Below are 12,341 nucleotides of genomic sequence, written 5' to 3' on the forward strand. Positions count from 1 at the left end.
TCACCCCCCACCCTCAGTTGACGGGCCACCTGAAGCTCCTGGGGGCCACCACCCCCAAGCCGCTCGTGCTGCTGCTCGCAAACTGCGACGCGGCGCTCGCAGTGGAGTGCGGCGCCGGCCTAATGGAGCTGTCGCGCAAGCTGCTCACGCTGCTGCCGCGCGTCACGGTGGTGGTCTCCAGCAGCGCCGAGACGACCGCCTTTGTGGCGGACTGCCTGGAGGCGCTGCAGGTCGCGGGCAGCGAGGTGGAGCCCGACAGCCACAGGCTGCCCGGCGGGGGGAGGCTGCACACGCAGCTGCTGCGGCTGCGGCCGTGGACGGCCGCGGGGTCGTGTGGCCTGCGCGTGTGAGTCGGGCGCTGTTTTTGCTGTTGGTGTGTCTGGCACGCAGGCCGCGCCGGTGCTGATGGTGTTCGGCTGGTGGCAGTTTGTGCATCATGTAGATCACGAATAAACCCTTCGCCCACCCTGCGGAGGCAACATGCGTGTCTTCCTTGCTGCGTTGCGGCCTGCGCGCGCGTGCGCTCGGGCCTCGCAGCGGCTGTGAGCTGAGGGTCGTCATTTACTCATGCAAACCGCTCAACCCAATCCTTTGAGGCGCAAACACGCGCCGTGCTGATACCACTGGTGCTGGGGTGTGTGGTGGCGGGCAGAGGTGCCTGCTTTGCTAGGATCGACACCACCATCGCGGTGGGGGAGGCAGGGGCCTTCGCAGGGGTCCGCTGGTCAGGATGCGTACGCTATGCTGGTTGTGGCGGCCGCAGCTGCGAGCACGCGCGGCGCGTGAAGCGGGGGACATTCTGCCCTGGAGACAGTCTGCCCTGGCGAGTCGGCAAGGGCAACAGAGGTGGTGGCTAGCAAAGGCTAATCAAGTCGGGGTCAAGTCAGGAAGAGGAAGTGCGGCCGTGTGATTTGGCAGCCGCCACGGCGCCAGTGAAACAGCGGGGTCCTCTCGTGTCTGCGCGGAAAAGCAAAGCAGCCTCCCTGGCTAGCTGCGCACCACGAAGCAGCAGTGGCACAGAGAGGGGCAGCACTGGGGCGACAAATGACAGAACCAAAGAAAGGTCAGCAAGTTATTGCGTGTGCGCCCATCAAACCGCCGCGCTAACAACGTCAAAGTGCTGGCAAATCTGTCTGGGAAGGTGCTGTGGTGATACAGGACCCACGGCTGCCAATGACTGTCTGTGCAGCACAGAGCCGCTGGGGAGCAGGCTGCGCCCAGGCGTGACAGGGGCAGGTGGGGCCGCGCAGGCTCAGGCGCCCGTAGACATCCACTGGACAGACCGCACCGCCGGGCGTCTCACCCGGCCAGTGCTGCTGGCAGGCGCGGTGCAGCGGCGCACAGCCTGCGACGCTTGCGGGGCCCCCGCCAGGGGCTCACCAGGGGCCCGCAGGCGCAAGTGCGCACCGACCATGAGGCTCAAGGCGTGCGCTGCATTGTGTGAGCGATGCGAGCAGCTTCTGCGGATAGATGGCGTGGCGCGACTGGCTCAAGACGATTATTGGTGTCAACGGTACGCGAAACAGCGTGGCAGGACGCAATCTCAAGCGCGCGTTTGCGTACAGACGCGAATCGGGCGGCGCAAACGAGAGACGCAAACTTCCAGAGTTCAGAACCTTGAGTGAATAAATGTCACCACGGCCGCGGGGCGGCCGTGGGAGTACGGGCAGGCTGCAAGGGGCTGTTTTCTGCCGTGCTGCAGGCACGGCGCATCAGCAGCGGCAGTGCAGTGTTGTGAAACAGCGAGCGCCTGACAAACATGCAAGGCGACGGGCTCACAAGGTTGCGGTGGCGCCCTGGCGGCCGGGCCCAAGCCTGCAGCTACTGCATGCCCGCGCCGCCCTGCAGGCACTGCAAGCTGCTGCCACCGCGCTTGAGGCAGCCGCCAGAGAAGGACCCGTCACGGTGGTGGCGAGCCGTGGCGGTGCCGGCCGCACCAGGCAGGCGCTCAGCCGCCCCCTTGGGCAGCGGCGGCTGCTGCAGGCTGAGCGGCAGCAGCGGCACGGCGGCGGCCCCACTGCCAAAGCTCACGCTGCGCTTGTGCCTGGTGCTGCCCCAGATGCTGGCCAGGGAGCCGCCACCAGCAGAGTGCCGCGGCGTCACGGGGCAGCTCGCCCCACCGCCAAAGCCGGCGCCGCTGGCCGCACGAGGCGCGGCCGTGGAGGCGCCGACGCTTGTGGCGCACCTGCTACTACTGCCGCCGCTGCCGCTGCTGTTGCTGCTACTGCCGCCGCTGCGGTGCAGCAGGGCGCCGCAGACCAGGGCTGCCAGCGCTAGCGCAGACGCCAGGGGCAGCAGGTGTAAGCTGTGGCGGCTGTGCAGCAGTCTGTCTTCCTGCTCACTGCGCCGCGCGTCCATTGCCTGCATCTGCATCGCCGCGGCGCCATGCGTCCGCTGCTCCCTCAGCTGCCGCTCTTTCAGGCGGTTGGGCTGCTGGGCCGCACCAGCCGGCTGCAGTTGCTGCTGCTTCTGCTGTCGCTGCAGCTGCTGCTGCTGCTGCTGCTGCTGCTGCTGCCGCTGCTGCTGGATGTTATGCTCTTGTCGATGCTGCTGCGACAGCTGTGCTGCCGCACCTGCAGGGCTGACGTCACCACCAGCGCCGCCGCCTCCGCTGTTGCCCCTGCTGCTGCCGCCACCCGCCGGGGCCACGCGCCCACTCACCGGTTCCACACCCATCGCCACCGCCAACTGCGAAGGCCGCTGCTCCTTCATCTGCTCCTGCAGCCGGACCGCCGCACCACCCAATCGCTTCACAAGGGCGCCGCCGCTCGCCGCGAGCGCAGCCGCGCGCGCCGGCCCGACTGCCGGCGACGCCGCCACGGCGGTCTCGCCCGCGCCTGCGCCCGCAGCCGTGCCCGCGTGCTGGCCGTCTCCGTCAAACAGGTGCGCGTAGAGGTGTGTCACAAACTGCCAGAGCTTCCCGGGCTCGTGCAGCCGCCAGCTGCCCTTGAACATGTGGTACACGTAGGCCAGCGGGTCCGCCAGGTTGACCGTGCTGGACGCGCAGCCAAAGCTGCTCTGGGGCAGCAGCCGCAGGTCCCCGACGCGCGCGCCGCCGACGACCGCCTCTGGCGCAACGCCGTGCTCGCGGATGTAGTCGTGCACCGAGCGCGACCAGATGCCGGGGCCGGTGCGCTCCAGGATGGCGTGGTCGCGGTCTTGGTCGCCCCCGCCCGCCGCGCCCGCCGCCTCTGCGTCCACGCGCCGCTGCACGTAGTCGCCCATGCGGCAGACGGCCGGGTGGCCCGGCCGCGCCGCGATCGTCCACTGCACGACCTGCATCACGCCGGTGTAGTCGCGGCGCCGCGCGGCGGCCAGGTCCTCGAACACGTTCTCCACGCCCGTCAGCAGCCCCGCGTCCTGCGCCCAGCCCGACACCGGCCGCCCCGCGACGACGTCGCTGTCGGCGTAGACGCCACCAAAGGTGCACAGCACGAGGTAGCGCCACAGGTCGGTGCGCTCCACCTGGGAGCCCAGGCGTTTGAACAGCGCCACGTGGCGGGGGTGGTAGGCCGCCATGAAGGCCGCGATGTCGGCGTCGTCGTACAGCAGGATGGCGTAGCCGGGGTTGAGCACCGCCCAGGACGCGACCGCCAGCGCCTGGTGCGGCAGCAGCGCGTCCTTATCGCGCACCGTGAAGTGCACCAGCCGCGGCAGCCGCCCGTCGGGGTGCAGCACTGGCGCGAGCTCGGCCTCGCCGGCGAGCAGCGGGGCGATGACGAGGCGCGCGGAGGGCGCGGCAGACGCGAGGACGCGCGAGAGCGTCGCGATGGACACGCGGCGGGTCTGCAGCAGCTCCCGCGGCAGGCCGTAGATTGGGAGCAGCTCCTCGAGGGAGATCTCGCGCTTCAGGCCGCTCTGGACCTTGCAGATCTCGAACGTGTCGCGGCTGGACGCCAGCGAGTAGCCGTCGTAGTGGGGCGCGGGCCACGCGGCCGCGCGTACGCTGCCGACGCGCGCCTTGGCCGCCGCCGCGGCCGCGCGGGCGGCCTCGCGGGGCGGCAGGCTGGTGGGGCGCGGGAGCGGCGCGGTGCCGGCGCCGCCGTCGTCGCCGTCGGTCGCTGCTGCCGTCGCACTCCATGATCTGCTGTCGTCGCTGTCGCCGCCGATGGCGGCGCGGGTCGCTGAGGCGGGGTCGGCCGCGGTCACTGCGCCGAGCCCGGCCGCCAGCACCAGCGCCGCCAGGAGCACGCGCCGCATGCCGTTGTGCACCCAGCCAGCCGTTCGTGCTGTGCCTGCAGGTGCGGCGGTGGGGGGGTGACCGCGGCAGGGGCGTCGGGCCAAGTCAACGGCCGTCACTGCACATCGTGGCGGGAAGCAGGAGGTGGCACAACCGAACCACGTCTGAGCGCCATCGATCGCTTCTATCACGTTGAAAACGCTTGCAGCGCCCGTCCAAATCGCAGTTGAGTCGGGCGTCCTTCACAGCTGGCAACAAGCTGCTCGGGCCTGGTGAGGTGCCACAAGTGGGCCTCCAGCAGCTTTCTAGATCGTTTTATCCTCAACCTTTTCACACCTGCTTCGCTCACTGTCGTCCGAGGCCCTCGCAAGTGTGCGCAATGGGCAATGCTTGTGCGGTCCAGTCCAAGGAGCCTGCTATCACTTGGACCAAGAGATTCTGTTTTGATCATATATCAAAACCTTCGGTTGCGTGCTTCTGCTGTCCACCGTTTGTGAACAAATCGCTGCATCGCCACGCTGTTTTTCTTCTATGCATGTCGTGTCAATAGTCGGGCAGAAGCATTATCGAACGCTCTTGATGAGTGTGCTGTTATGGGTTGAGGGAAGGCTTGCCAAGTCGACAACGGCGGGGTGCGCAATGGGGTGCTGTGATGAGTACCAGTAGGCCAGTGCGGGCGCAGGTGCGCGGGTGGGTGGGAAGCTGGGAACCCTACCACATTGAGTACTCAAGCTCCATCCCAGTACCCTGAATGTGCCACCACATGTTACTAACATATTACAAAGTATGAGGCACCACTCATGCCCACATGCGTGTGTGCCTCTCAAACGGGCCTGGGCTGCCCCACACCCCTGCACTGCCGGAAAAGGTGTTGTAAGCGCATTGATTGAGGCTTTTGACCTGCAATGTATAAATGCACCCAATGTGCAAGCCCAGGTCTCTGAACTGGTTTGCCATGCATCCGGGCTTGCGGTGCAGTGCGTAAGCTGGCTGCAGGTTTATGCCTGCAAGGGCTGCAAGCAGACTCGCAAGCAGCCATGGCCAGGCTCGATACATGGCACAGCTACTATGACGCCCTTCTCGATACGAGTGCGATCAGAGGCACGCACGCCCATGGTGTGGCCAGGCTGCCGTCTAACACAACACTGCCACCCAGCGTTCCCGAACCAAGTCGTCACCTTGCCAGCATCACGTGTGCTGCCTTGGCCGATGCATGCCTGTGTGGTGGGAGCCTGAGTGCCGGCTGAACTGACCTGAGCAGCTGCTACACGGAACTTGCTGCTGCAGCAAAAGGGCCATTATCAACGTCCAGGCTGGTTTATTACCCAGTGACATTGTATTCCGCGCTGTTACTGCATGGCGAGAGCTCGACGCACGCCGCTGCCAGAAGCGCAGTGCGGAGAAAAAATACCCGCCACCCAGCCAAAGATGGGTTGTGTGTAAGAGGCGCGAAATGCAGCCTTTACGTAAACCCAGGCGACATTTCGTTGTTCACCCAACAAATTGTGATGGAATGCCCAGCCAATCCAAGCCAACAGGCGCGCCCCGCCCCTGCATGCGCGCATACGCAAACGCTCTCCAAACGAAAATGGAAACACGACCTTGCCCTTACCAAACACGCAGCAGCTAGGCGCCGGTGAACTTGGCACCTATCCAATGCTGCACACCATGTTTTGATATGGCAAATCCTTGAAAGGGCGTGGGCCGGCATGTGTTTTTATCTGCCACAGCTGTGCCTTGCCAACACGTACAACCCACCACAGGCGGGTGATCCGCAGCCACATGCGTCAGTGACTGTGTCTCGCGCTTCCCTCCTCAACCTCAACGCAACCCAGACAAGAGAGGCCCCTATGCGCCCACAAAAAACCGCTGTCAGCGGCAGCCAAAAACCGCTCAGTCGGTTGAAACTTGCTGCCAAGCGGCGTGTGCAGCAAGGGACATGTTCTGTCGAATGGGGCCAGGCAGTTTGTGGGGGCAGAATAGCATTCGTAATGGGTTGCCGCGCCATGAAAACGCAGGGGACCCCTGCTGATTCGCAGGTGCGTGGGTGGTCCCCTGCTGCGCGCATGTCGCCAAATTCCGCCTGAAAGGGGGCAACCAACGGCTTGCTGGTTGGCGGAGTCGGTGGTGCGCTTTAAGCTACGCGTAATAGCGCGCGCTCGCAGCCGCAACGTCTGGGCGCCTTGTCACCTTGGCTTCACGCGCCCGCCACGCTTTGTTTCTTGCGTGAAGCAGCCCCAAGGGGTGGGGCGTTCAAAATCCAGAATTGCAGTGCGGTCGATTGACTGCAAGCGCCAGCAAGATGGTGCGCTACTGCAAGACGTGGGCGCAGCCAAAAAGGGGGGCTGGGCCAAAATTGCTGCAGCCACTGGCCGAGGACTATCAGGTCAGGCAGATCAAGCACAAGTGACGGGGCAAACCCAGCGCCTGGAAAAAGGCCGGGCGTCACTACGGCGCAGGAGCGGCGCGGCGCAGGGACGACCCAAGCTCGCAAGGTGTCGAAAAAGCGAGCGCAACCTGAGGGAAGCGGGCGCCGCCGCATGCGGCCGCCCGGCCAGGCCCCCTCCGCATATGCGGCAACAGCTACCGGGTGCTTCCAGGAGCTTGGGCTGCGGGCGCTGGGCTCGGGCAGCCTGGCGGCGGCCCGCGCACCCGCCCAACCAAGCAACCCCAGGTAAAATCGCCCGGAAAAAGCCACGGCCGCTGGCGCAGGGCGCAAGGCCCCGCGCCAGACAGCCGGCAAGATGAGCAAAGGCTGGCCTGTGCGGGGCAAAGGATATCCATGGCGCCTGATGGGGTGGCAAATAGCCATGGCGATTTGCGGCAAAAAGCACACGAGCAGCCTTTGAAGGACGAGACTGAATGGCCAGATTCAGAGGCTATGGGCACTAATCAGTGTTGGCAGTGTGGTCGGTTGGTATACATAAGGGCTGGCGCGGGCGCGGCGCGGCAGCGCGGGGCGGCGGTGCTAGCAAAATGCCCGGGCCCCACGCTCCCGCCCCGGCCGCCGCCCGACTGCGGGGGGAGCCCCTCGGAATCCGCTCCCCTCGCGGGGCCGCCGCGGCGCTGCGCCAGGGCGCGCGGGCGCCGCCAGCGCCCGGAACGAAACCTCTGCCGCTTGGCGGCCCGGGCGCCCGTGGCCGGAAGCCGCGGGAGCGGCTGCCGGCCGTGCCCCGTCTCTGGCGGCGCTGCCAAGGCGGTATGCATTGCGCGTCTCTGAACAGCACCCCTCGCTGGGTGCTGTGCTCTGCCCTCGTGCCTCGCAACCGCGCGGTCGCCCCCGCCGCGGCGCCTGGCGTGATCAAACGCCGACCGGCTGCCGCGGCGGCGGGCGTGCGAGCGGCTTGCGCTATGATTGAGGCAGCTTGCGTTCGCTCGGGGGTGGCACACTTGCCCAAAGGTTGTGCGAACGCAGGGAGGCGCGCGCTAGGGGGTGGTGGAGATAGGAGGTGTGGAGCGGCCCTGCAGGAGCCGAGTGGTCGGTACGCACGGCAAGGCGACCGGCGGAGAAGGGAACGGGGCGCAGTGTCGCCGCCACCCCCCTCTCAACGCGCCGCCCCAAACAGCAGCTCAAGTTGGTGGCCGTTGACCAGCGATGACCAGAGAGTGCAGCTGAGCGCTCTGAGCGTCTGAAGCAGAGGCCTCAAGGAGCAGAAGGGCGTGTCGCCCCCTGCTGCCGCTTGAGGCGGCTACTGTGGGTCCTGAGCAGTGGCAGCCCACTTGGCGGCCGCGACGCGTCGGTCCGCGCGCAGTAACGCTGGGTGCGCCGGGTCGCTGTGGCGCACGCTGAGCGCGTCGGAGCGCTCGAGAGCAGTGTGCAGCGCAGACACCACGCGCGCCTTCATGTCGGCCAGCGCCGCGGCCGACTTTAGCTGCCGCTCCTTCTGCTGCTGCTGCTGCTGCTGCAGCTGCTGCTGCCGCTCCTGGTCCGCCACAGCCCACGCGACGAGGTCTGCGTCAGGCCCCTCCGCCCCCGCCCACTCGCCGCTGCTGCCGCTGCAGATCGCGTCATGCAGGTACTCGCAGCACAGCGCACAGTCGTCACTCAGCAGCGCTGCCACCAGCGGGCCCACGCCCTCCGCGTCAGACTCGGCGGCTGCGGCCGCGGCGGCGGCAGCGCAACCCTGCTCATAGGAAGCGTCGTAGCCGGTGGCAGGCGCAGCCGCCGGAAGAGGCGGCGGCGCGGCGCCGCTGTGAGCGCGGCGCGCGCCCACGCCCAGGACGGGCGCGTCGAGCGCGGCCAGCGCGGCTGCGGCAGCAGCGGCGTCGTCCGCGGCGGCGAGGAGCCCAAGCTCGGCGTCGTCGTCGCAGACCGCGGGGGCGGAGGGCGAGAAGGCCACCTTGAGGCGCGCGACATCCCCCGCGGGCGGCGAGCCGCCACCCCCCTCATGCAGCACACGCGACTGCAGGTGCCGCAGCCCCTCGACCGCCGCGCCGAGCGCCTCGGCGGCGGCGGCCCGGCCGGGCGCGGAGAGGCCGCGGCCGCGGCCGGGGGGCGCGAGATCGCGGGCGCTGAGGGCGGCCTGCAGCGCGGCCTCGAGCTCGTGCTGCAACACTGGCAGCGGCGGGGGCACGGCGCTGGGGCGGCCGCCGTAGGAGGACGGCTGCTGCTGCTGCTGCTGCTGCTGCTGCTGCTGCTGCTGCTCGAGCGGGACGCCCATGCTGCTCGCCAGCGTGCGGCCGTCGCGTGCGCGCTGGAACGCGACCACGTTGTTGCTGGCCGCGCCGACCGCGTTGACGCCGACGCCGTCGCCGCCGCCGCACAGCTCCCACACGCCCAGCCGCGGCGGCTGCCGCGCGCCGGCCTCGTGGCTGCGCCGCAGCTGCAGGCGCTGGCACCACGAGTCCACGGTCTCAACAGCGCAGCGGGTGGGCGCGGCGGGCAGGGTGAGGGCGAGGTTGGGGCCCTCCTGCCAGCGCAGGGGGCGGCCGCAGGGGTCCAGCACCACGTACTTGTACTCCAGGGTGGAGCTGGTGGTCGCGCGATGGTGGGTGGGGGGTTGTTGGGTAACGGGTTGTGGCGCGAGTGTGTGTCTGTTTGTGAGGGGGGGTGGTGGCAAGCAGGATCATGGCTGTAAGGCACTGGCGAAAGGGGCGACGGTGATAGGCATGCACCAGAGGGTAGACGACATGACATGGCAGGGTTGGGAGGAATGCTGTGCTGGAGCCACAGGCGCGCAGGCGCCCTGGCTGCAAAGGGTGGCCCGGCGCACAGCGTGCGCAAGCAGCGGCCGGCTCACCCTGCAGGCAGCTCGACGGTGGCGGACCAGACGTCCCCTTGGCTCCACTGCATACGCAGCGCGCCTCCGGGCAGCCAGGCACCCAGGGCGACGTCGTCGCCGCAGACGTGGACAGCGGCTGCGGCGGCAGCGCAATACTGCACGCAGAAGGTGACCTCCACCGTAGTTGGGCTGCCTGGTGACGTCGTCGCTGGCGGCGCCGGCCGCGGCGGCGGTTGCTCTGAGACAAGCACCCTTGTGAGGGCTGGGGTCGCGGAAGGGGGGGGGCGCGCCGGAGCAAGCGGGGGTGTCACCAGAGCGTTGCACAACCGCGAGGGCCAGCAACCAGGGGCGTCAGCGCCACCTCAGCAACAGCACGACCGAGACGGCTTGCCGAGCCGAGGCCGCCTCACTGCAGCTATACCTGCTGTAGCCATGCTACCCGCGCAAGCTCCTGTCATGGAGCGTTGCATGCACACAGCCAGCCAGGCAGGCGCTCACCAGGCGCGACATCAGACGACGCCAGCGAGGCGGAGAGCGCCGGCATCGACATCGCGAGGGTCGCGGCAGTGCTGCCGCGCTTAGAAGACGCTAGAGAGGTAGTTGCGGCTGCTGAGTGCCAAAGCGGGCACGCGTAGGTGCGGCGTTTGAGGCTCGGTCTCTGGCTTGTTCTGCCCGCTGCCAGCCCTGCACGGCCTGGCGTGAGTGCGGGCGCCATCCTGTCTGATTAAGTTACCACCCTAATGTGATAAAGTAAGTACACAGGGTATGCACGGGTTGAGGCCCGGACGGGCCAGGAAAGGACTCTGCTCAGAAAAAGGCGTATGTGCGCACGCTGAGAGGCCGTGTATTCTATCAAAGAAGCAATATGTCGAGGAGGAAAGCCTGGCTGCAAACCGTCCCTCCCAGCCAAAAAGGAAATTGAAAAGTTTTTGGCCATTGCTCTGTCCATGCCTGCTTGGGACTTGTGGGGGCTGATTGTGGCCACGATTTCTGTGGCCACAGCGCTCAAAGGTCTCTGAAGACAGAATTGTAGGCGTCTTTCAAAGTTTATGATAGATGACCGCGTCTCACACACAACCCGCCCTTGCCGCATCAGTGTCATGGTGTTGGCCGACCTCGCTGTGCCGCCGAGCATGTCCCGGCCCATCGAGAGTGTATGATCGACCTCCTACTAGAAAGTTGGTGATGAAATGGCGAAGGTATGGCAATAGCTTGTTGGTGTGATGATAGGTGATCATGGTGCTTGCCGTCGCTGATGAGACCAGTAATGACCGTATTTAACCATGGCAGCGGGGCACATGTGCAACAAGATGAGCAGAAGCGGCCGCCAGCATCATCATGATGACCGCGAGCGTTACGCTCAACTGGGTGCCATTGGGTTGCAGGTTGCAAAGCCAATCACCACATGACAATTGCAGTGACCAACAATGACTGACCGTCTGATGTCTGCCATGACATTTTACCGCTTGACGACCATCCGAGACCCGCTCTTCCCCATAAGGCCCTCTCATCCGACGCAATCGCCTATGCATTAGAGCTTGCCAGATCATCATCGAACGAAGTGCGCAGGATCCCCACCAGCAGCATCTAGTTGTAGGCAGCGAGACTACAACCTTCAGTGTGCGTCGCACATGCTGTAGAGTCGCGTGTCTGGGGCTTTGGCAGCGGGCAAGAAGTCGCCCGAAGCGCCGCCAACAGTGGCTCCTGCACTGCAAATCGTGCCAGGGCGCGGCACACACACGTCGTGACGGAACGCAAGGGTTGCATGCGGCAGCGATAGCAGAAGCGTGATGATCATTCCCAAGGCGGAGCTGACAGCCAGCGGGCGGCCGCGGCTGGCGCAGGGCGAGATAGAGCGTGCGTTGCTGGACAAGGTGCGCAGCAGTGCACGTTGGCGCCGGGGTTGCAGCAGGTGGCAGGAGGTGGCAGAGGCGGGCACTCTCTGCACACCTGACAGCAACGGACTCTCGTGAATGGCGAGCAGCGGGGATGCGGCGGAACGCTCTGCGCAAGAGGCCTGCGGCCGCTGCGCCAACTGCCTGCTCTGGCCTGCGACTTGCCGACCTGTGCTGCTGCGATGGCCGCCCTGGCAGGTGGATGTGGAATTTGAAGGCAGCGGCCGTGCAGACGGCGCGGAGCCGGCGCCGCGCTACCAGGTGCGGCTGAGGTCGTGCTGCACCGGCGCTGCGGGCGACCGATGTCACCCCCTGACAAGGCATAGCCCGATGCAGCCCTGCCCGCAACCCCTGGGGGTGGTACCCGCTCCCTCCCCCCTTGTCAAGCACCTCCCAATATCTTGTGTCACTAAGGCCCCCTATCCCTGACGGGTTGCCCCCTCAACCGCCCCAAACGGCCCAGGACGGCTACGCCATCGTGACAAGCCACCGGCTGATCTGGATCGACGCAGCGGCGGCGCCGCGCCCCGGCCGCTCCTGCGCGCTGCCCGTGGCGGCGCTGCACAGCGCAGCCAAGCGCACCCACTACGGCCTCAACATCATGAACCCAAAGGCACGCGGGGGCTGGTGGGGCCTCGAGACAGTGGGACATGGTGGTGGGGAGGGGGTGTGCTGGATAGTGTGGAGGACAGGTGTCGGCGAGCTTAGCAGGCCGCTGCACAGGGCAGCCTTCAATGTTGGCAAATTAGGCGCATGCGGCATGCGGACCCTTAAAACGGTGTTTGGACGCCGCTTTAGGCTGTTCTCACGGCGCCATGGGCCGACGCGCCGCGCGTGCATGAGCGTCTCTCCACCTTTGCAGGTGCTGCCAGCTGCCTGGTGGCCGGCCCCTTGTCTGCCCCTTGCCCGTCTGTCCTCATTCGCTTTGCCCATCTCACCCCCCCCCCCCCTGGGCAGGTGCGTGTTGAGCTGCAGGTCTACGTCAATGCAGAGCGAAGGCCCTGCGCCGGTGAGGGGAGGGGGCCCCTCGAAGGGGGGGAGGAG

The 12,341-nt window shown here is 66.7% G+C and overlaps 4 protein-coding genes across 4 annotated transcripts in view; 2 read left to right on the forward strand and 2 right to left on the reverse strand.

Moving 5' to 3' along the window:
• Window positions 1-122: 122 nt before the first annotated feature.
• On the forward strand, window positions 123-350 carry MNEG_6444 (hypothetical protein; the record flags this gene model as incomplete). The annotated part of the gene is made up of 1 exon (XM_014045078.1): window positions 123-350. The coding sequence occupies one exon, from the start codon at window positions 123-125 to the stop codon at window positions 348-350; it is 228 nt and encodes a 75-aa protein (XP_013900532.1).
• Window positions 351-1,821: 1,471 nt separating this feature from the next.
• MNEG_6445 (hypothetical protein) lies at window positions 1,822-4,200 on the reverse strand (the record flags this gene model as incomplete). Its single annotated transcript, XM_014045079.1, has 1 exon — window positions 1,822-4,200. One exon carries the CDS (start codon window positions 4,198-4,200, stop codon window positions 1,822-1,824), a length of 2,379 nt encoding a protein of 792 aa, XP_013900533.1.
• Window positions 4,201-7,869: 3,669 nt separating this feature from the next.
• On the reverse strand, window positions 7,870-9,952 carry MNEG_6446 (hypothetical protein; the record flags this gene model as incomplete). The annotated part of the gene is made up of 3 exons (XM_014045080.1): window positions 7,870-9,151; window positions 9,421-9,664; window positions 9,901-9,952. The coding sequence occupies 3 exons, from the start codon at window positions 9,950-9,952 to the stop codon at window positions 7,870-7,872; spliced, it is 1,578 nt and encodes a 525-aa protein (XP_013900534.1).
• A 1,240-nt stretch (window positions 9,953-11,192) lies between these two features.
• The window catches only part of MNEG_6447 (ESCRT-II complex subunit VPS36), a gene marked incomplete at both ends in the record, with an annotated part of 4,147 nt that continues 2,998 nt past the window's right edge, over window positions 11,193-12,341 (forward strand). The window contains 4 exons of the mRNA XM_014045081.1: window positions 11,193-11,276; window positions 11,496-11,558; window positions 11,761-11,940; window positions 12,255-12,306. Coding sequence (XP_013900535.1) covers window positions 11,193-11,276; window positions 11,496-11,558; window positions 11,761-11,940; window positions 12,255-12,306 — 379 coding nt within the window. The remainder of the gene's footprint in view (window positions 11,277-11,495; window positions 11,559-11,760; window positions 11,941-12,254; window positions 12,307-12,341) is intronic.

Source organism: Monoraphidium neglectum (assembly GCF_000611645.1).
Source record: "Monoraphidium neglectum strain SAG 48.87 unplaced genomic scaffold scaffold01045, whole genome shotgun sequence".
In the NCBI taxonomy this organism is placed as follows: domain Eukaryota; kingdom Viridiplantae; phylum Chlorophyta; class Chlorophyceae; order Sphaeropleales; family Selenastraceae; genus Monoraphidium; species Monoraphidium neglectum.